Source organism: Sminthopsis crassicaudata, chromosome 5, assembly GCF_048593235.1.
Source record: "Sminthopsis crassicaudata isolate SCR6 chromosome 5, ASM4859323v1, whole genome shotgun sequence".
Taxonomy (NCBI): domain Eukaryota; kingdom Metazoa; phylum Chordata; class Mammalia; order Dasyuromorphia; family Dasyuridae; genus Sminthopsis; species Sminthopsis crassicaudata.
In genome coordinates, this window is record NC_133621.1 from 151,164,402 (window position 1) to 151,188,341 (window position 23,940).

At 31.4% G+C, this 23,940-nt stretch overlaps 1 protein-coding gene across 1 annotated transcript in view; it reads left to right on the plus strand.

Moving 5' to 3' along the window:
• CD36 (CD36 molecule (CD36 blood group)) overlaps positions 1 to 23,940 on the plus strand; it is a 129,673-nt gene that overhangs the window by 100,059 nt on the left and 5,674 nt on the right. Inside the window, 9 exon segments of the mRNA XM_074268485.1 lie at positions 3,029 to 3,173; positions 5,227 to 5,406; positions 6,025 to 6,116; positions 10,276 to 10,322; positions 13,476 to 13,545; positions 15,033 to 15,220; positions 17,513 to 17,631; positions 19,070 to 19,143; positions 21,893 to 21,947. Coding sequence (XP_074124586.1) covers positions 3,029 to 3,173; positions 5,227 to 5,406; positions 6,025 to 6,116; positions 10,276 to 10,322; positions 13,476 to 13,545; positions 15,033 to 15,220; positions 17,513 to 17,631; positions 19,070 to 19,143; positions 21,893 to 21,947 — 970 coding nt within the window.

The window sequence follows — 23,940 nt, forward strand, 5'->3', positions numbered from 1 at the left end:
TTAGCTCTCTGAATAAATGAATACAGTTTTTGAGTTAGAAATATATCTTAGAGGTTATATAATCTAAAATCTGCATTTTACAGAGTAGGAAACTGAGGCTGGGGGGAAGTACATAACTTAAGCAAGGGATACAAGGAATGCAATAGAAGAGTATCAATTGTCATTTTAGCTTTCTAACTTCCAGTTTGTTTTTTCTTTCTGATATAACTTGCTGTTACTTATTTCAATGAGAACTTAATTTTACATTAAATAAAATGACCTTAATTCATACATTATCTAAGTGTAAAAGCATACAAAGAGAGGACAGGAGCTTGAATTTAAAAAAAAAAAAAAAAAAAGACACGATTTAAGAATGTTATATTTCTGATTCCTAAGCTAATCATGCCAGATTATCTGATAGGAGCCAGTGGGGACTTTCAAATTGGTAATCGAAGCATTTGAGTTCAAATATAAACTCTGCTGTATAGTACATATGTAATCTTTGGCAAATGAAATAATTGCTGCAAATCTATTTCCTCATCTACAGACTGAGGTGATTGGAAAGCTGAAAGGTGCCTTCTATCTCTCAATCTATGTATGATTCCATGATCTCCCCTCTCCATGGATGTTTACATGCCTGTCAAAATAATTTATAATTTATATCTGTCCTAACTACTCCCCTAGTTAACATCTTATTTGCCCTTGGTTATTGGTCACATTAAAATTCTACTTTTCCTTTTTTTTTTTTTGGGGGGGGGGAGTAAAAATTGAAGACCATATTAGAGTATATGTATAGAGTAGTTCCTTTAGAATGAGAGTTGGGTTTTTATTCTTTCTTTCCCCTGCTCTCCCTCTTTTTTGTCCTACTACTTAGCACAGTGCTTTACACTTAGCAGGTAATTAACAAATAAACAATCTCACTCAGAAAAAAAGTATAAGACTTTTTACATTATTTGGGATACCTCCTCTTTTTCTTCCTTTTCCTTCTCTTTTTCCTTTCTCAACTCCTCATCATGTCCTTCTTCTTTATTTTCCTTTTCCTCCCCTTCCTTTGCCTTTTCCCTTTTCTACTCCTGCTCTCTAAAATTATATCCCAGAGAAATATGAATGACTGTTTAATTAGTGAATAGCTGTTCCTACTATGTTGGTAAAAGTAGCCATTAGTTTTTCTTTATTTTCCTGAAGTAAAATAAATAAACAAAGTAAAAAAGAAAAAAAAAAAACACAATGATTTTTCCACAGACCAATCTTGCAAGGATAGGAACTTTCTTTCTCTTACTAGAAATATGTCTTCTAGCTAGGTGACAATATTTAAGATTAGGAAAAAAGTCATTCTTCTTCATATATTTGCCTTCAAATCATCATTACATGTAGGCCCAGAAAGATACACTTTTGTAAACCTCTTAAGATCCTCTAACATCTATTTCATAATTTAGTTTTTATGAAATTTTTTATAAAATTCAAATCCTCTCTAAGGTAATCTAACTTTGAAACAAAAAATTAAAAGCAATGATTTGCATTTGGACAATACTTATCATTTCCTTTTGAACTCATATTTTGACAAAATATAGATAAAATGCATATTAGCCTTCAAATTCATATAATTCAATTACATTTTTTTTCCCCAGAAACTAGAAGTTAGGAAAAACTGTTTCATTCCAGCATTTTCTTTTAAAGAGTGCCATCTGTTGGCTAGATTTTGTAATTATAAAAACAGTAAACAGCCATATTAGAGTATAAATCATTAGTGTTATGAAAGTGTTCTTTTAAAAAGCATGTAAAAAAATGATCATGGATATCACAATATTCATAGCCACTTATAATGCTATTCAATAACAATTACATGTATATGATTCTCAAAAAATCCAAGTAATCCTGGAACGAAGCAAAGACTAAGCATGATCTAGTTTTAAATAATTTATAGAAATTCTAATAAGGAAATATTAAATATATTATCTTTATTAGTTGATTTTTCAAAGTCTTAGATAGTATATAATTCTATTATATTATAATTTTAGTGAATAATGAGGCTTTGATGCCTTAGGCATGAACCCCACAAACTTTGAGTATTGATAGGTCTAGAATAATCACTTTCTCAATAAAGTAGATGTCATGATAGCCATGACAATCTAGTTAATTTATTTTGTGCTTTATGGTCAAACACAAAATATTTTTTTTTTTCTCCAAGAAACTTTTTTTTTCATTTTGCAATAATCTTATAAGAATAAGAAAAATAAGGGACTTGCAAGTTCTCACTCATAAAATTTAACTCAATATGTGAAAATTTCCTTTGGTCTTCAATCTCTCCCCTCCTATACTTAACCACATACATATTTTCCTTTGATATCCCCCTTCATTTTCTATTTTTGAAGGGACTAGTCAAGTTGTGTATAAATAAAGTGTGAACAAAGATCATTTTCATCCCCATCTTTTTAAAATAAACCTGGGAATAGGAGTTACCTTGTATATAGTTATAGCTTAGAGATATGATCACACTCTCCTTTCTTTTTCAATTAGCTATATCCAGACAAAAAAAGAGAAGAAATATGAACTTATAAAAGTCTGTCTTTTCACTTGGCCTAATCCTTGATGTATATTTTCTCTCATAAAAGTATTACCAGATTTACCATGTAGGCAACCAGGTATTTATGTGAAACAAATCTGATAAATATTTAAGTTAATCTGTGATTAGATGATGAACTCTTTATAAATTGCTTTAATTTTAAATTTGCTTTTTTAGGGTTAACTAAGAAATGAAACCAGAAATTCATTAAATCTACTAAATTATTATTAATTAATTGTTCACTCTGTGTAAGTTACCTCTCCTGAGTCTCAACATATATCTAAAAAAATTCATTTAAGTACATAATTAATCTTCAAAGTTGTCTTTTATTCAATTATAAATTTATATAAAAAGTTTATTTTTTTATCCTTGGTATTACTCTATATGTAAAATAGATAATTATTTACAATCTTAACAGTTCATAACATTGCATTTATTCTAATTTGTGCTTATAAAACTATTTTAGGTTTTTATCTTATTTTTCAGGGTTCGCTATCTAGCCAAGGAAAATCTAACTCAGAATGCTGATAACACAGTTTCGTTTGTTCAGCCCAATGGTGCCATCTTTGAACGTGGACTGTCAGTTGGATCAGAAGATGACAGCTTCACTGTCCTCAATCTTGCTGTGGCAGTACGTGTGTTGGGATGGGGCAGTGTGTGTGTGTGTGTGTGTGTGTGTGTGTGTGTGTGTGTGTGTGTGTATGTGTGTGTATGTGATGTAGCAATGAATAATAATACAATTTGTTTCCAAATCCTCCAAGACTCCATTAAAGTCAGTTTGTCAAAATATTTAAGTATTTAGGAATTTCACTGATATTGTGGTAACTTTGGGCAAGTCATTTAATTTCTTTGGGCCTTGGCCCTTAGATGTTACATCCCAGGATGTAACAATGAGGTGGTTGAACAAGATGATCAATTGAAGCTTTGCAAGTATTAATTTGTGACATCAAGATTTTATAAAATTTAGCCAGTGCATATTTTGACAGGGAAGCATCATGGGATTTTGAAATAGATTTTGAAAGAATGGAAATATGACTAAGCCTAAAAACAACAACAACAACAATATAAGAACATTTGCATGATGTGTTTAGATTCTGGGGTAGATTTAAAGGCTCAAATGAAACAGTAGTAGAAGATGAGATTGCATAAAATATGTGCAGTTTTGGAGAATATTAAATGCTAGGATCAGGAGTTATGATCTAATTCTATAAAACTTATAATACACTTTAAATTAAGGTAAAATTATGAAAATAGAAAGAAGAATAACAGCTTTATTAATTATCCTTTTGGAGTTAGTATGAGGAATAGATCAAAAGACAAAGACAATAAATGCCAATTGCAAGGTTATTGTAATATAGAATGAGATAATAGTCAGGGTAAGGATAAGACTGTCTATAGCTTCTACTCTCTCCAAGGAGAGGGAACTTATTTCCTTTGTCTTTTTGTGATTTCTACTGGGTTATAATATATTAATCTCAATATTTAGTCTAACAGTTAACATACTTGGTCTGTATCTTGAGTTCTCTAATTTGGAACATTAAGCAAATCATGATTTAGCTCAGCATCTATCTAATCAATTTAATCTATCTAGCATAAAATCCTAAAATCAAAAGGAATCTTAGATTCCTGGTCACACTCCTCCCACCATTTATCCCCAAATGAATCCCTTCCTAATCATGTCTGACAAGTGAGCATCTTGTTTTTGTTTGGGAAATTATAATGATGGGTGAATTCAATATCCAAAAAGAGGGGGTATTCCATTTGGAAGTTATATTACTTTATTAAAATTGTTTTTCTCTATTAAGCCCCAATCTACTTTCTTATTAATTCTGCGCATTACTTTTAGTCCTCTTTGGACAAACAAACAATAAATCTAATTCTCTCTCTTACGAGATAGCTCTTTCTATTTTTGGAAAAAAAAAAGTTAAGTCATGTTCTCTCCTCAAGGTTTTGATAAGATGAGTATTATCTGCAGATATTATTTCTCTTGATTCAAAGGTTATTTCTATGTAGGGAAGAAGTTACTCCCCCCCTTCCCTAATGTCTTAATTATATAAGTTTAATTCTAATGTCTCTGTGAGTTATAAAATATTATCTAACTCTTGATGTGATAATGTGCTGGAATTCCTTTCAAGAAAGTGCAGAGTAGGCAATATCAATGTCTATAATATCAAAATTTGGTTGTTTAGTTGAGTTTTATCATAAATACCAATGCATGGAATCATAGATAATAAAGAACTGTCTCATTTTACAAAGAAAGAAATTGATGCCTAAAGAGGATAATGATTCTTATATAAAGCTGTATAAGTAGGAAGTAGCAGAAAATGAATTCAATTTCCCTTCTCTTATTTCCAAATCAAAACTGTTGATTTTGTTTGTTGTTGTTATTGTTGTTTTTATGATCATTTGGGGGCATGCATATCACCAGAACAGTCATATCATCACCAGCTGGATATATCAGCATTGAATAGTACTGACTGGAGTAAACAGTGATAAATAACTGAGGTTAAAATATTCTGCTTTCTTGTTAGTTATGTTTATTCAAACAGCCCTGGTTTCAATGGATTTGGCAATTTAAATCTTTTGCTCTTGGCAAGATTTGTCAGTAGTCTTAAACAAAGGCTGCCAGTTCCATTAAAGTTTATTGTAACATGCTTTGTTGGATTTTTTTTTTTTTTTTACAGGCTGCACCCATTCTGTATCCAAATGCTTTTGTCCAGATGGTATTAAACTCATTTATCAAAAAATCCAAATCTTCTATGTTCCAAGTCAGAACCTTGAAAGAACTATTGTGGGGCTATACAGATCCATTCCTAAGTTTGGTTCCCTACCCTATTGATACCACAGTTGGTGTCTTCTATCCTGTAAGTAACAAATATTCAGCGTTCATATGCCTTTTGGATGGTTAAAGAAAACTGATAGATATTTTCTTTTTTTACTTGTAATTTTATATTATTAAGAGAACTAATACCATAAATATTTTAAGACCTCTTAGAAAAATGTATTGTTAAAATAATGAAAATGGACACGAAACCAGGAAAATTATCAGTTATGCTGGTATTTGCAAGTGAATCTTTTGCTTTAGCAGTGAATATAGTCATTATCATGTATTGAAACCATCTTGATTATAATTTGGTCATTTTCTTCTATTATTTCATTTCAACTGTTAATTCAACAATTTCCCTCTCAATTTTTATTATTTACTGCCTCTTTGACAGTTCTATTTCCTCCTTTTTTCTAGTAAACAACTAGTTTTGTTTTCCAAACTAAAAAAAGGTTATTTAATTTTCAAATCTTAGTTTTTTCAAGGTTGTTAGAATGTTATGTTTAAATTAAATAGCCCATGGACCTTGAATCTTAAATTGAATATCAAGTAAAAAAGTTACTATTATGATTAAAACGATTCCTATCATTATACAGCTTTTAAAAATGACTCCTTGCAGAAACAGCTATCTCTTTTTGTTTGTTTGTTTGTTTTGCAGTACAACAATACAGTAGATGGAGTTTACAAAGTTTTCAGTGGAAAAGATGACATAAGCAAAGTTGCCATAATTGACACTTATAAAGACAAAAAGTATGTAGTTTTTCATTGATTTCGGGTTTTTTTCTTGTTATTTTTACTTGTGTGTATCTAAAACATTTTGAGAGGCATTTTAAGTTGGGAAGTTTTAAAGCTAATCTTTTTTTCTAAATATATACTTAATTTTGGGGCTGAACCTAATTGTTTTTATTATTATTTTACCACAATAGCCAAGTAAATAAGATAAATTGAATGGAATAGAAAATTTTATTTTATGTAAAAAAGCTAGTGAATTGGTTTAAACTTTGTTTAGGTTACCATAAAAAAATTAGGATATATCCGTTGGTATTAAAGCCAACTTGAATGTGATTAAACATGATTGAGTGAATTACCCTTGTTTCTTAAATAGAATACTACCACTGAGAAACCATTTAAAGTTATTCTTCCTTAAGAATTGGATTTGTACAACCAAAGATGACTGACAGGTTAGATTTGCCTATCAAGTGATCCTCCTCTCTGTATTTAAGAGAAAATGTATGAAATGCCATTCTTTGGGCTTCTTCCTATTGCCTGATGTGTCCAAAAAGAATAGGGAAAGTTTATAAAGTTCAATTATGAGAAAGTGATCTAATATTACGATATTAATAAGGCAATATCTTCTTTTGACAGAACAAAAATAGAATTAATATGAAAAGGGGTTAGGAATTATAAGCACATTTGTAATCTCTCTCTCTATATATATTAATTTAACTTTGGAGGTAAAAAACACAGCTCTATTTTCTTATCTTATATTTAGCTAAGAAATATAACTCTAAGAAGGAAATTGGTCACTTAATTGTTCCATATTTTCTACTCCATTGGCTGAATGTTTTAATTATACATATTCATACATATATTCTTATATATGTATATATTCCAGAGAAATATATATATATATATATATATATATATATATATATATATATATATATATATATATATATATATATATATATATATATATATATATATGTTTTAACACTGTTGTTTTAAGTTCATATAAGAAAAATCTGGGAAAGAGAGGTATTTAGTGTACTGAAAGCTTATATGCCTCAGCAATGTATCGTGATAAGCAAACCAAACAACAACAAAATATAAACCCTACTTAGAGTTTAGTCCAAATTAAGAGGAATATGGAGCTCAGTATGCAGAAGATTATTGTCTTGCTGTACTTTGACCTGGTCAGACCACAAATGGAATATCATGTTCAGTTTTGGATATCACATTTAAGTGTACTTAAGTTGTATAAGTAAATATAAAGAATATGTTGAAAAGTTCAGGGACGACAGTGTTACCTATGTCTAGAATCTTGCCTCTATATCTGGAAGGGATATTTTAATTGTTTTCTCAAAAGTGACATAAAAAAGGGGTCTAAAGATGACTTCTTTCTTCTCCTGTGAGAGAGGGAATACCAGAATAGAATTTTACTGTTTGCTTACTTAAACCTCCTTAGTATGGGACACTTTCCTGACCACCATTTCTTAAGGAAAAAGACACCTAAACCTTTTATCTGCATGTCAGATGCCTTTTTACCAAATGAGTGTTCAAACAAAAACTTCAGAAATAGTAAATAGTCAATAGATTTATTTGAGCAGATTTCAAACAAAAGGGGAAAAATACTAGAGATTAGTATATACCATCAAGGGGTAGCTAGGTGGCACAGTAGATAGAGCACCAGCCTTGAATTCAGGAGGACCAGAGTTCAAATATGGTATCAGACACTTAACACTTTCTAGCTGTGTGACCCTGGGCAAGTCACTTAACCCCAGCCTCAGGGGGGGGGGGGAATATACCATCAAATATACAAGTGTAAATGAGCTATTCAAATGGAAGCAAAAATCGCATTCATTTAAAAAGAGCCTAATTTCAGCCAAAGAAAAATTATACAGCCTTTAAGGAGGCAAGGTAGAAATCAGGGTAGTGATGAGGAATTGGTCTCCACTGTATGGCCACATGAGCCTTTTTCTTTCTCTCCCCATTTGTCAGTAATCCTTTAAAAAAAAAAGTCTCTCCTCTTAGCTCTTTTGACAACTAACTCTATCCTTCACAAAGGCATAAAGAATCATAACATTCTTTCTAACAGTTAGCAGAGTCTCAGGCAAAATTTTCCTGATTTCACTGGAAATTTGAGTTACATTAGAAAGGATATTAGCCAATAAGGAAGCATCCTTGTGAAGACTCCCAAGTTTTCATGTAATGATTTGTTAAGACTAGAATAAATAAAATTTAGGGGAAGCAGGGAACATAACATGGGCACATTCACTTATTAGAAAGATCTCGATATGGAAGAGAAATTAAACTTATGCTTACACATTGAAGAACTAGACACAAAAAGAAGATACAGTGACATAAGATTAGATTCAAATTTCCTTGCAACTTCTTGTTGTTCAATTGTTTTAGTGACATTTGAGTCTTCATGATCTCAGTTGGAATTTTCTTCACAAAGATGCTGGAATGGTTTGCCTATTTCTTTCTAGCTAATTTTATAGAGGAAACGGAGGCAAATAGAGTTAAATTGCCCAGGGTCACACAGCTAGAAAGTGTCTGAGGTTGGTTTTGAATTCAGGTCTTTCTGTTCCCAGACCCAACATTCTATCCACTGAGCTACCTAACTGTCCCTCTAAACAATTTGCCCCTGCTCAATAGATCATTATAGCTAGTTAGAAAAATTGTTTCTGAAAATAAAATATGGAATAAAAATGAGTAAGAAAATAATTTCGCATGTGTAAGTAATCACCAATCTAAATTCATCTTTTTCCCTCACCCCTTAAATTACTATTTTAATAGTCAATTATCTAGTTCTTGATCCTACCTGAACCTGCCTTGAAGGCAGAGAGTCCTTTGCATTGTGCTCATCATGGGGAAATAGCCTCATGAATTTTATTCAATAAATAGCAAATAATTTGTGGAGGAATTTTGAAAGTAAAGCAAAAGAATATCCAGAAATTAGAAAATGTTTGGACTCCTTTTAAAAATAAGGATATATTTTCAATTTCAGATATTAAAATAAATTTAATTCATTAATGAGTAAGGTGGAAAATATTGTTTTAAACATCATGGAATCAAGAAAATTTTGATCCATTAAATGACTTATATAAGGGTCAATAGACTAAGATACTATAACAAAAATGGGACCAAACTTTTGTCTACTCAATGTGACTTTGTCATCACTGAAAAATATTTTTTTCAGATAGTATGCTTTCATATTTGATAGTGCTTATCAAGTGATCAATTTTTGCTACATACATTGATATTAGTCTTATTTATGGTGTTAATATCTCAGAGAAATAAGATAATATGAGCTTTGTTATCACTGGATAAGCCCATTAACTTCCCTGGGCCTCAGTGTCCTCATTTACTAAAAAGGAAGGATTGCATTAAACAAATGGGAAAACTCAGATCTCTAAGATTTCTCCTATCTCTGAATCTTATATTCAATGTTAGGAAAATTAAAGGAATATAGGGGAAAAGAGCAATGTTATGTGGTAGAGAACTGTCCTAGGTTCAAGTCCTGATTCCCTTTATTTTATTTAATTTAATTTATTTTTTTTTTTGTTTTTTAGATTGCCATCTAAGACTTTAAGTTCAAAAGTGGTATCTTATCTTCATTGATAGAGAAAATTTTCTCTCTATCAGTAGAATTAGTAGATCTGACCAAAGGAAACAAAAGTGGATATGTAATACATAAAGCATTGCACTTATGTTCAAATAAAGTCTCTATATTGTGCATGTCCTTTTATTTTATATAAGTACAAAATAATTCTCTGTTTTATCTGCAAACCATCCCAGTTAAAATAGTGGTTAGAAAAAAGAAACAGTAGAAATGTGTACTTTATAGCTTCACTGTGAGGTTAAAAAAAAAAAAGAAAGAAAGAATAGTAAGAATGTACTTTGTAGCTTCACTTTGAAAAACTTAGTTTGTCTAATTTTTTCCACTTTGGTTTATAACAGATTCAATTTGCTTTCACATCTTTTACTCATATTTTCAACTGTAATTGAAAATGCAAGTAACAACCATTTCACAAATCTTCCTGCTTATTCTATTATGTGTTCTAACCAATTAAAATTCTGTAGTCTGCCACCCACAGATCTCCCCACTGAGTATGAAATAGTTTTGCAAAAGAAATGCACACAAGTTAACTATGTCAACTCATTAGAATATCTTCTGTTTTAGGAATCTCTCATATTGGCCAGGTTACTGTGACATGATCAATGGCACAGGTAAGGATGAATATCCATGACAAGAATTTTATTATTTTAATATTTTGGCCATCCAATGATGACATACAAAGGCTCAAACCTATATGAACACACAGGTTTACCTGAATCCTTAAAAAAAAAAAGTGAGAGAATCCTCTAATAACAATAATATAGAATGTTGAAGTGTTAGAGTAGATGACTAATTTCTGTTCATATCTCTTGCAAAAACTTAAGAAACAATAACATGGGCTTGAAAAAGTAGAAATGATAATTATTGAAAGGTAAGCATGTTTCTACCTGAACTTTGAAATGAAGGAAAAATGAATGAAATGGCAAAAGAAGGTACATGGGAAAGGGAATGAGTAAAATGTAGAGAAATATATTTCCAATATTGTAATTGTTTAATCCAATAAGAGATATATTAAAACTGGACATTCAAAACTATCTTCAACTCCTCTGTCAACAGGGAAGTCAGATACTTAGTAACAGAAAGTGTGAGTTGATAGCTGGAAGTAACAATTGTATAAGGCAATAGGAACTAGAAAAAAATTTTCAGTTCTGGGAAAATTAGTGGGTATTATTGCTAAAGAAATTAACATCCAAGATTTATTCATAATAAGGGAGTTATCAGGGTTCAATGTGAATTATATTCATTCTGTAGTCAGCAATCCTGGGATCAGAGTTTGCCTCTCTTGCTTAATTCAATAACTTCCCTACTCTGAGCTTTAGTGTTTGTTTCTTTCAAATGAGAGGCTTTGAAATTTCTTTGTTATAAATCTCATCCTATAAGTGTGTAGTCATTGTAAAGTAAGAGACGAGAGAGCAAAGAAAGAACAAAGTTATTCAATTTCTAAGCAGAGGCAACATGATAGAGAGGTGGCCTTGGAGACAGAAAGATCCAACTTTAAGTTCCAGAACATATCTTTTTTTGCAACTTTTTGACTTAAAAACTTCAGAGAAGGTGTCAACCTATATTGTTAGGAGTTCCTTAGACCAATGAAATTTTTTTTAACTCAATTGAAACAAAATAAGAATAAGGAAGTGCTGATATTACTTCCTCAAAACACTTGTTTTTTCTCTGCTTTGTAGACAGCAACAACTTCAATTCCTGGTTTTCAGAAGTTTTTGATTTTCTGAATAATGATTCTGGTTTCTCTTGCCAGTTTTCCTTGTCTCAATTATTCATACCCTCCTAATGAATAAACATATCGATCTAGCCCTTATAGTCAATCTATAGGCAACCTATTACAATAAATACCAATAAACATTCTGAGTTTTGGTTCAAGTTGTCATGGTAAATGAAATTTGCAGTGTCCCAGTATGACTGACTAGAAGCATTTAAATTATATTTCTTCAAATATAAAAATAGAAAGTATCCTGCATTATCTTTAAATAGCATAGCATAGCATTTTTTTCTTTTTTTCCTAAAGAATAAAACTTCCATTAATAACAAAACAAAACAAAACAAAACAAAACAAGATACATTTTTTTTTCCATGTTGAGGGGCACTTTGACTTTATTAAATATGGATTGACTGAAGTACTAGAAAAGGCAAGGGGAATAATTCATAAATATCCCTACTAGAAAAAATATATTTAAGAGAAAAATATAAGGATAACATGAGAAAGATGCAGAGATAAATGGGGCCAGAACAGAGGACCAAGACTAAGTCCCTGAAGGATTTTTTCTAAGTAACAACACTTAGGGGATCAGAACCTAGGAAAACAAGTTTTCAGCAACCATTCTTGCACTGAAGACATTTACCCTTGTCCTCTTCAATGAGTTTAAAATAATGTGAAAAGTCAATGATCAAATGTGATAAGAATCTTTTTAGAGATTTAGTATGCTGTTTCCTTAGTATACGATTCTTCCTATATCATAACAGTGAAATTTGTTTTTACTAATTAGGCATAGTTATTGAGAAGTCCATTATATAACTCTATTCCCCAAAGTGTCCTGAAAAAGTACAAATCACAAAGCATTTCTAATTGTTTCCTATTGTGCCAAAGAATCATTTACTTTAATATTTTCCAAACATTGGAGTGAAGATAAAAAAGGGAGAGAGAGAGGAAAGAGCAAGACTAATGGTCAATGTTTCTTTAACCGTGGCCATTAAATAGTGTTCAATCTTGGTGATAGCATTATATTAAGTGGAAGATTGATTTCTTGGGTCAAAAATAATGAATAGATTCTCCTATGCTGTGTATAATTTTATATGAGTTCGTACATATGTAAGCATGTGTATCCACTTTATAAACAGTTCCTTGGATATGGTAAGTTGTCAATAAATATCTAAATTACTGCTTAGGAGTGAATGTATAGACTCCTCTGTTTGTTTGTTTTTTTTTTTTTTTTTTTTTTTTGTTGTTGTTGTTGTTGTTTGTTTGTTTATTTGTTTTCTCCTTTTCTCATGAAATTTCTCAAATTTTCAACAGGAAATTTGAATTTAGTGAATGTTTTATACCTATTTCCAAAAATCGTATAATAGCTTCTAGCAAACAATAATATGTAGTAGCTCTAAGGTAAAACCTGAGGCAGCCAAAATGCTTATTCAGTGAACCAATAACTGTAAAACAAATTTTCCTTCTCCATCACAAACTTAGGTGCCCAGCAATCCATTTCTTTTTTTTTTTTATTTAATAGTTTTTATTTACCAAATATATGCATGGGTAATTTTACAACATTGACAATTGCCAAACCTTTTGTTCTAATTTTTCCCCTCCTTCCCCCCCCCAAGATGGCAGGTTGACCAATATATGTTAAATGTGTTAAAGTATCCAGCAGTCCATTTCTTTAAAAAATTAAATTAAAAAGGGGGAAGCTAGGTGGTGCAGTGGATAAAGCATCAGTGTTAGAGTCAGGAGGACCTGAGTTCAAATCTGATCTCAGATACTTAACACTTCCTAGCTATGTCACCTTGGACAATTACCTCAGGAAAAAAAAAATAGAGGAGCAATTTTCTGAATTATAAAACGTTTATTAGGTACATTTTAGGGACTAACTATAGGTGGGGAGGGGGGGAGGAAAATGAAAATGATATTTATTCACACATGGGAAACATATGAATTTAGGTTTTGTCTGTAACAGGATTTTTTCTAACCTGGACATAATATTATGCCCAGGAAAAAAATCTGATTAGTTTTACATTTTATCTTTCTATTGTTTTAAAAACAGATGCAGCCTCATTTCCTCCTTTTGTGGAGAAGACCAGGATATTGAGATTCTTTTCCTCTGATATTTGCAGGTAAGACTGAATTTCATTTCAAAATTACATTCAATTTTCCCTCAGGTAATTGATATAAAGTTAAAGATACCATATTAATAGTTCACATTTAAAGAAACATATTATAATTATACTTTTCTGCTAGATTGCTGTAAGCAAGTTTGTTGTTAGGGGCATGTTGAATATGGTTTTCTGGATATAGATCTAGAGAGTGGCCAATGGGTAGTTAGATGAGGATTTGGAAATCACTTGAAAAGAGTGATATTTAGAGTAAATGAGAACAGATGAGATTTCCAAAGGAGTACTATATAAAGAAAAAGGAGTGGAGAGAAAGGAATAAGCAAAAAAAAGCTTCAGTATTAGGGGGTAAGAAGAAGAAGAAGGAAATATGAACAAATGAAATAATAAAGTAGTAAGGGAGGCAGATGGAAACTTGGTATCATGCAGCACCATGGAAACAAGATAGGAATTTATCAACAAGAAGAGCTTGATCAGCAGGGTCAAATACCTCTGGAAAGTAGAAGAGAAAAGGGACTGATAAAACTAACATGAGATTATTGACCTTTGGGAGCACAATTTCACTTTAGTGATAAGATTGGAAGCTAGATATTAAGGAACTAATTGTAAAGTAAATGGTGATGAACATGGAATAATGTTCTCAAGAAATGTTGGCAATGAAAGCAGAAAAATAAAGGCTAGGTTTTTAGGATGAGGGAAACATAAGCATATTTGTAAATGGAGGGGAAAGAGACTATGAAGATGGAGAAATTGACTAAAGCATGAGAGAGAAGAATTGTTACAATCTAATCCTGTAGATGGAATCTATTATTGAGGGTGAGGTAATAACACTAACTAAGGATATATTCTTCCCTATAGATAAGAAAAATGGGTAAAAACATATTCTGTTATATAGAGGAAGAGAGCTGAAGGAGTTTAAGATGGATTATGTGGATTTCAACAGTAGGAATGTTATTTGCTGACAGTTTAAAAGAAAATTACTTTCTCTTTTCTTAACCTACCATTATTATTATTATTATTTAAATTTAACACTAACTGTCCAAAAACATGCTTTTTAAAGGTACCTCAGAGGATTTTTCATAAATGTTGAGGAACTATGCTAAACTGTTTGCTGGCATTATAGTACAGATTTTTTATTGCTTTAAAAGAAAATCAGCACTTTCCCCTGAACATATACATTAAAATAATGTGCTCATTATATAGACAAAAGTATAAAAATTCCTACCAGAATTCTAATCCAGAATTTTGAAATGTCCTCTCTTATTTGATAAGAAGTAAGAAAGATAGTTCATTTTCAGGTTCTCAGTCTTAATAAGGCTGTACCATTTCATAACTACATTTTATCATCACTGGGTAAGGCAAAGCTTAAAAATTTCACAAGAGAACTTTATTACCCTAAGCAAGGGTCAAGGGTATGAAGAAATAGAAGAACATCTGCAAAGTGAATTTCAAATGTGTCTGGTACAAAGCAATATGTTTTCTACTTTTAGGTCAATCTATGCTGAATTTGAAACTGAGATCAATCTGAAAGGGATCCCGGTCTACCGATTTATCCTTCCATCTAAGGCATTTGCATCTCCTGTTGTAAATCCAGATAATGATTGCTTTTGCACCGAAAGAGTTATCTCAAAGAACTGCACATCAGCTGGTGTTCTAGACATTAGCAGTTGCAAAGGCAGTGAGTGAAATATTACTGTTATAAATCAATAGCACTATTCATCCATAACTTACTTTTTTGTTCTCAGAATATCTAAAATTTCCAAAATTTAATGGGATGAAAGGATTTTAAAAAATACAGAGAATAGTACTTACAATATTTGTTTGAAGGCAAGTTTCTACAAATAAAATTAGATTCCAAAGTTCTATGAAAATGAGTAGTTAATATTAGGTAAATAGTTGTCTGTTCCTTTTAGGATGAGAGTAAAATGAAAGTAACTCTTTGAATAATGTCTTATTCTTCCTGGGTTGCCTTTTTCATTTGAGTTATTTCTTTATCTTTTTCTCCTGCCCCTCCCACTCTGTTAATTCTTTAAACTATAATCCCATGGATCATTTAGACTTAAAACTATTTTTAAAATTAGCTTCATTTTTGAGAGTATTGCAGTTTATCATATTTGAATACTGATATCTCTTTCCCTAGAGTGCTAAATAAGAAAGTAACCAGGACTTTGGGGGAAAAAAATAAAATTAGTTAGAAAAGTTAAGAAAATGATATGATTTAGAGCATTAAGAGATAAATTTTCAGAATTCATGTAAAAGGGGAAAATGTCAAATGATATAATAAAATACCTCAGACTTACTATTTTAATTGCATAGTGACTAATTTTCTTACTTCAATAAAATCATCATAAGAATGATAACATGATGATCTACTTATGTAAACTGATATCCTTGATTGAAAATAAGAAGGAAATGGGGATTTCCTATATCGGACCAGATCATCAGAGTCCAACATTGTCCTGAAAGAGTTGAGAATACATTTCATTGTATTATTGATGTTAGCAGCTCAGTGGCTCAGTGGAAGAGTTCTTGGCTTGGAGTCAAGAATATTTAGTTTGAATCTATCCTTAGACCCTGGATGGGTACTTAATCATATTTGCCTCAGTTTCCTCATCTATAAAATGACCTGCAGAGGCAAATAACAAACCATTACCAAAAAAGTCAGACATGACTGAAAAAAAATTACAAGAGGCAGATAAGTTTCATAGGGAATATAGCCCTGGTCTAGGAGTTATAAGACCTGAGCTGAAATCTGGCCTCAAATATTTTTTCATGTTGTGAAACTGACATCTGTTTGCTTTAATTTCCACATCTGTAAAATGAAATAATCCCAGGATTGTTGTGAAGATAAGGTAATGCTTGTAAAATTTTTTATAAACCTTAAAATATTGTATATATTAGTAGGATATTTTTATTTAAAAAACATTTGACAAGCAAATGTCCTCAAGGCTCTCTCTCCTAATAATGTCTCTTTCCATATACAAAATTCTTTCAAAACCATAGTTATTGAAATAATTGTTCACTGAAAATTTGAATATGGTGTCAAGCAAAGTGTCAAAGTAGGATAAACATTCTCAGCTTAAGTTTACATTGTTGTAATTTACAATGAAAGATGGGCAGTTTAAATGGAAGAGATAGATTGCATTGCATCAACTATATCAATTCCTAAAATGCTTATGAGATCCACTACTACAGGAAGATGTCAGCCTAATAATATACAGACGAAAGGAAAATTGATGAAGAACAATTTTCCTGGACTAATGTGTGTGATTAGAGTCTCTCCCTTGAATTAGTACATTAGTGCATCTATCTAGGAAAAAAATGCTAAAAATGGTCAATGAATTGAGTCCAAAATGGAATAGGGGAAGAGGAGATAATTAAAATGTTTCCCAACTTCCTAATCCTATCTCCAGGTGCCTTAAAACAACATTTTCCCATTGAAAATCATGGGAAAGAATGAAATGGCATAGATAGATCATTGTACTTTCCAAGTGCCTTTGAAAGAGAGTATTTACAAAGACGAGATTGTAGATACAGTGAAATATCATCAGTTCCCTTCTTGTATAAAGACCTTTTCTTTATTTGACCAGATATGTGAATTTATCCATGTAGAGGGCTACAAATGTAAATTAGCATGACCTCTGCAACTTTCTGTCTTAGAGTTCCCTAAAGATTCTAAGAGCTTAAGTAACTTGCCCAGGGATCCTTATATTCTAGGCATGAAATATACGACTTCAACCCACTTAAGTTTTCTTGACTCAGAGAACAGTATTCTACCTACTCTATAATATTTGGTCTTAGTATGACACTTTTAAATTGATGCAATATTTATGTTTTACTTTTTTTTCTGTTGGTTTAACCTTAGAAGGAAAAGCATATTTCCCATTTCAACTATTTATTTTGTGACAGCTTTTGTGGATGTTTAAAAAGGCTTTGTGAATGGGCTTTTTTTTTTTACCTTTTCTTCCAGAAAAGCCAGTGTACATTTCACTTCCTCACTTTCTACATGCAAGCCCTGATGTGCCAGAACCTATAGATGGGCTAAATCCAAATGAAGAAGAGCATCGGACATACCTGGATGTTGAACCTGTAAGAAAAAGGATAATGATCGTGTGATTAGAATAATATTCAAAAACCCATTTTTACTCATAAACATATACTTCACTCTTACCTGTAATTCATTTCAAGCCTTTCCCTGCTCTCCAATTCTAAATTTACAAAGTTTTCTTTATGATCCCCTTTTGAGAATCAACCTGCTATAATAGGAAAGACAATGGACCTGAAGACAGATCTGAGTTTGATTAGCCTTGTAAGCTTGAGAAAGGCAGTTAACATCTCTGAACCTACTGAGTTCATTAGTAAGATGGAGATTCTAATACTTTTGATATTTATATTATTTTGAGAATCAAAGGATATTATGGTTCTAAAATACTTTTTAAAAGCTTTAGAAAGGATTGGAATAGCAACTGGGTATGTGATTTCATTAGTATTCACATAGCCAGATTATATTAGAAGTAGGACCTTAAACCAAGTCTTCTTGGCACCAAAATTAGTTCTCTCTCTAATATTGTGCCTTTTTTCCTTCTGTAAAATGTAAATTAATATAATTACTAATAATGAACTATGATTTTCTACATAGTACAAAGGAGTTAAAGGATCTGTATTCAAATCCTACCTTTAATACTTGAGCAAGTCAATAAACTTTCCAGGAATTATTTTCTCATTTGTAAAATCAAATGACCTCTGAAGTCTCTTGTAGTCCTCTATCTCTATTATCTAGGATGAACTTATAAAAAGTATCAAGACAATCTCATCTTAATTTGTAAGTAGAAAAACTTTTTCAAGACAGTTCTTTTGGTTCAAATAGAAATAACATTTTCCTTAAAATTTCAAGAATTTCAGCAACATAGGCACATGATCCAACAATGCAAATCACCAGCCTTCTACTTTACCATTATTTCCAACCTTTCAATTTCTCTTTCAAAGCTTTGTAGGAATTAGTCATGTTATTTTGCTATTTTTAATGACCCAATTTGTGATGCAATTTATGAAACGCAAAATTATTGAATAATATTTACTGTTATAATCATGTATGCTGATTTGTTCTCCGAGTATGAATACACATATATTGATATATATGTGAATACATGTATATATATAGAGAGAATGTATATATGTAAACATGTATGACTATAAATGTATGTATGTATGTATGTAAATATACACATTTATGCATATTGGATTATTATGATAGAATACTGAACTTGATGACTTGAGGACAAATCCTGGCTCAGAATTACTAGTATGAACTTTTGGGCAATTCAAAGTCCCCTTTGATAGTCTCATTTTGTTCATCTGTAAAATAGGCAATTTTATAATAGGTTATAATATGTGAGATAATACATGTAAAGAGCTTTGGAAATTCTAAATTATCATTATTATCATTTTAAAAATCTAGTCATGTATTCTAGATGGTCAATGTCTAAATGTAGATGGGTAATTTTATTTCATTCTTATTTCATTTTAGATCACTGGATTTACTTTGCAATTTGCAAAACGACTACAAGTTAACATACTCGTTAAACCAGTAAAAAAAATTGAGTAAGTTTTCTGTATCTGATTTAGAATTTTAGCATGAATAAAAAACAATCTCTTGTAATTAGACCAAATGGAACTAGAGCATTAAACCTATAAAAAAGGTCAAACTTCAAATGTAATGCAGTTTAAAACCAAAATATCTATTTTTTGCTTATTTTGCTAATGGTTTTCACTTAGTAATTCAATATTAGTTGCATTAAGGACATAAATGACACATTTCAAACTTTTGAAACAGGAAAGTTAGATGGTATAGTGTATCCCCAACCAGAGTATCAAACCTGGAGTCAGGTAGACTCATCTTCCTGAGTTCAAATCCTTCCTCAAACACTTACTAATTATGTGACCCTGGGGAAATCACTTAACACCATTTGCTTTGGTTTCCTCATCTATAAAATGGGTTGAAGAAGGAAATGGCAAACCACTTTACTAAGAAAACTCCAAGTGAAGTCATGAAGAGTCAGAGAAGACTGAAAAACAATTGAAACAAATAATTGAGACGTACAGGTATGATGATCAATAAATGGAAATTAAACAAGGAATATTTAAACTACTGGATTTTGAAAAATCTACATAACCCCTTTTAAGCATATTATTCTTGTACCTTTCACTTCCTGTTGAGCATCTCCACCTGAACTTCTTGCCATCCTATGAAATTTTTTGTTTTATGTAATTGACCTCTTCTCCTCTCTTAAACTTCTTCCTACTCCTACTCCTATACATCTATTAATGGCACTGCAAAACTCTCAGTCACCTAGGCAAGAAACTTTTAATTCCTTCTCCTCCTGCACCTTTCTCACACATTTTGTTACCTTACACTACTTCTGCAATGTAGCTTTCATTTTACTTCTCATGTTTTCTCATACTACAACCACCATGATTCAAGCCTTCATTACTTTTGCTCTGGAGCAGTCTCTCTACCAGTAGTCTCTCCTCTCTCTAGTCATCCTTCATAACACTGCCAAAATAATATTCTTAATGAATAGATACCTTCTTCCCTCCTCTACTCAAAACCTTCAATAAATGCCTAATGCCAAGAAGGTAAACGTCAAACTTCTTTAGAAGTTAAGACTCTCCATTATCAGGCTCTCGTCTTCCCAGACCTAGTTTAGGTTAGTCACCTAATTATTTGGACAGGTAATAAGCAAGGGCAGGAGCTGCCTACTCCCTAAAAGCTTAAAGCTGGCTCTTTTTTAAGCTGACTAATTCACTGTCTGGCCTTTCATCTTACATTAAAGATGCATTCATGAGGTTGTCTCCTCCCTCTCACTGGGCTAAGCTTTCAACTTGTGACTCAACAATAAGTGAAAGCTCCTAAAATAGTTTTGTATACCAAAATTCTTGTTGACTCATATGATTGAAAGACATCCAGACACCTATAGCCCATTAATCTAAAGATGCTTTTTCTCTCCAGCCCATGAATCTCCTTATGATTTCTGGGATTATTTCTATTAGACTCAGATAACCTTGCAAAGGAAAGTTATGATGAAAGAACACCAGAACTATCTCTTTGACAATGGTCCCAGCCTAGCATCGCTAAGTAAAAAAAAAAAAAAATACATATATATATATATATATATATATATATATATATATACACACACATATGTGTATATATATGTATATATATATATATATATTGTATTTTTAAGAATCATCTTTATAAGTAGAAATTCATCCTTCTCATTACAAATAATTCATATGATAACAAAATTTAAATTAGCATTAAAAGATTTATATAAGGATCTTTACTAACATTAAAACTCTGGTGTCAGAGGCTTTCCTAGCTTCTATGGAAGGCAAGATAAAATAACAGGGAGTTAAGGCTATTTTTTGGTTGGTTTCTTTTTGTCCTTGTTATTGCTGTTTGTTTTCTAAGGTGGGGGAGGAGGACAAGAAAATAGGGACGAAGGGTAAGGTATTGACAGTGATTGAATTGAATATTATCTTTTAGTTCTCAAAGAAGGGCTAGGAAGTTGTCACATAGCAGAGGTCTCCTACAGATTCTGGTCATAGGTCACCATCTATAGTTTTCCTGAATTGAGCCTTAGTCAGCAATTCGAATGATGTCCCAACTTTAACTTTTGAACTAAATAGTCTGAATGTCTCCTCTATCCTCTCCTACTAGTAAGCACAGACTGTGACTGATAGTTCTTCCTTCCCCTAAAGCCTCATGGGATAGCATTTCTTTCTCTTCTCAGTCAGCACAAAGTCAAGAACAAGATCACAAGAACTTGGGAAATGTTTGGTAACCCTATAAGACAAAACAAATAAGTACCAGGTCCCTAAGATTTTCATATCAATGTCTCTATAGTCTGAGTCAAGCTTATTAAACTTGTTTATATACTCTATCTTCTAGAAAAATAAATTATTAGTTGTTCTCTGAAATTCACATACCATTTTGTGCCTCTGGGTAGTCAGTCTTTTGAAATCTTTCTCTTCCTTCCATTTATAAGTCAGGTACTACCTCTTTTAAGAGGTTTTCCCTACCCTTTAACTATTCTCCTCAGATTTGCTGAAGATACTGTGTCCAGATCTCTCATTTATCTGTCTTATACTATACCTTGTTTTACTCTTAGTTTTAGTGTACAGATTATAATTCACAAAGAAGATGGTAGGCTCTTTGTGGATAAGAACTGTGGTTTTCATCTGTGTAGTCTTAATACAATTTGTTACATATAAAGGTAGTTAATAAATGGTTGAACCAAATATGTAATTCAGTTTTTAAAAATCTATGTTTTTCATTGTTTCACAGAACTTTAAGTAAACTGAAACGAAACTACCTTGTCCCAATTCTTTGGCTTAATGAAGTAAGTATTTTGAATATATTAATTACTAAAGATCAGAAAAATTTTTCTTTGTAAAGAAGTCTTTTAATGACAGTTTTCTTTGTGAGCTTAATCCTTCCCCAAACCTTCCTTTTCTCTTCCTATAGTTGCTTCAAAATATGTTCTTTGTTTATTATGTGCTTAGGGTTTGGGATTGGATATGTTTTATTATTTTTGGATGTTTTTGTATGCTAATGAATTTAGGTAGTATTGATCATCTGTGGGTGTTCATATGCACATGTGTGCATGTGTTTGTTTTTCTTTTTCTTTTTCACCTAATTAATTAATTTATTTATTCTCCAGAATGGTTGGTTCATGTGACAACCCCACAAATAATGCATTAATGTCTCAATTTTTCCTACATCATCTCCTATATTTATCATTATTTTTTTTCCTGTCATCTTGGCCAATCTGAGAGATTGAGGTGTTACCTCAGAGTTGTTTTAGTTTGTATTTCTCTAATCAATAGTGATTTGGAAAATTTTTTCATATGACTATAGATGGCTTTAATTTCATCATCTGAAAATAGCCTGTTCATATTCTTTGACCATTTATTAATTGGGGAATGACATGTATTCTTATAAATTTGGCACAGTTCTTTATATATTTTAGAAATGAGACTTTTATCAGAAACACTGACTATAAAAAATTCCCAGCTTTGTACTTTCCTTTTAATTTTATGTTGATTTGGTTTGTACAAAACCTTTTTAATTTAATGTAATCAAAGTTTTTCAATTTGCCTTTCATATTAATTTCTAGTTCTTCTTTGGTCATAAATTCCTTCATTCTTCAATGATCTGATAAATAAATTTTCCCTTGCTTTCCTAATTTGCTTATGATATCACCCTTTATGCCCAAATCATGTACCCATTTTGATATTTTGGGGGGACATGTGGTGTGAAATGTAGATCTATGCCAAGTTTCCAACATTATTTTCCAGTACCACTCTATCTTTCAACCAGTATCAAATGCTTTTGATGATATATTTCATAATATAGTTTTAAGTCTGGTATTGCTAAGCTGCCATCCTTTGTAATTTTTTTTTTCATTAATTCCCTTGGCATTCTTGACCTTTTGTTCTTTCCAGTTAATTTTGTTATTATTTTTTCTAGTTATATAAAATAATTTTTGGCAGATAGATTGGTATGGAACTGAACAAGTAGACCAATTTAGGTGTAATTGTCATTTTTATTATATTAGTTCGGTCTACTCAGGAGCAATGGATGTTTTCCAAAGTTTTTAGATCTAATTTTATTTGTATAAGAAGTATTTTGTAATTGTGTTCATATAGTACATGTGTTTGTCTTGGCAGGTAGACACCCAAATATTTTGTTTTGTCAATAGTTATTTTAAATGAAATTTATTTTTGTGTCTCTTGCTGCTGAGTGCCTGTGTTTTTCTATTTTAATAAATGACCAAAATGGACAGCAACATAAATGTTCCTTCACCCTTACCAAACAAGAATATGTTCTGCCAATCAGCACCATTAATATTATCTTAAACCATTATGTCAAACATCTGCTTATATAGGGTTTTGCAATAGGCAACAGCCCTAAGCAAATTCTACATTTTTCATAGTGTAGTTCTTTGGTCATACTGAAGCACATTTTGTGTGTTAATGTCAAGTCAAGGACAAGTTTACAAATATCATGGGACAGATTGCTGCTAAAAGACTTGAATACCATCTTGTTAATCATTCAAGACAACTAGTCACAGAGCTAATAAATACTTTGGGCCCCAGGATTGGAAATGAACAAAAATTCTTTGAACTTTCTTTCTAATAGTGGTGAACAAATGGCTACGGACAGTTTGGTACAACTAGCTGATCAGTCTTCCTAGTGGCTAGACTCTTAGGCAATCATCAGTCACTATTATTATCAAAGTGCCTTACTGGGAAGGAAAGATTAAGGAAATCAAACATGAAGAATGGTTATAATTCACTAATTTTCAGTGTTTATGCTCTAGTCCAAATCTA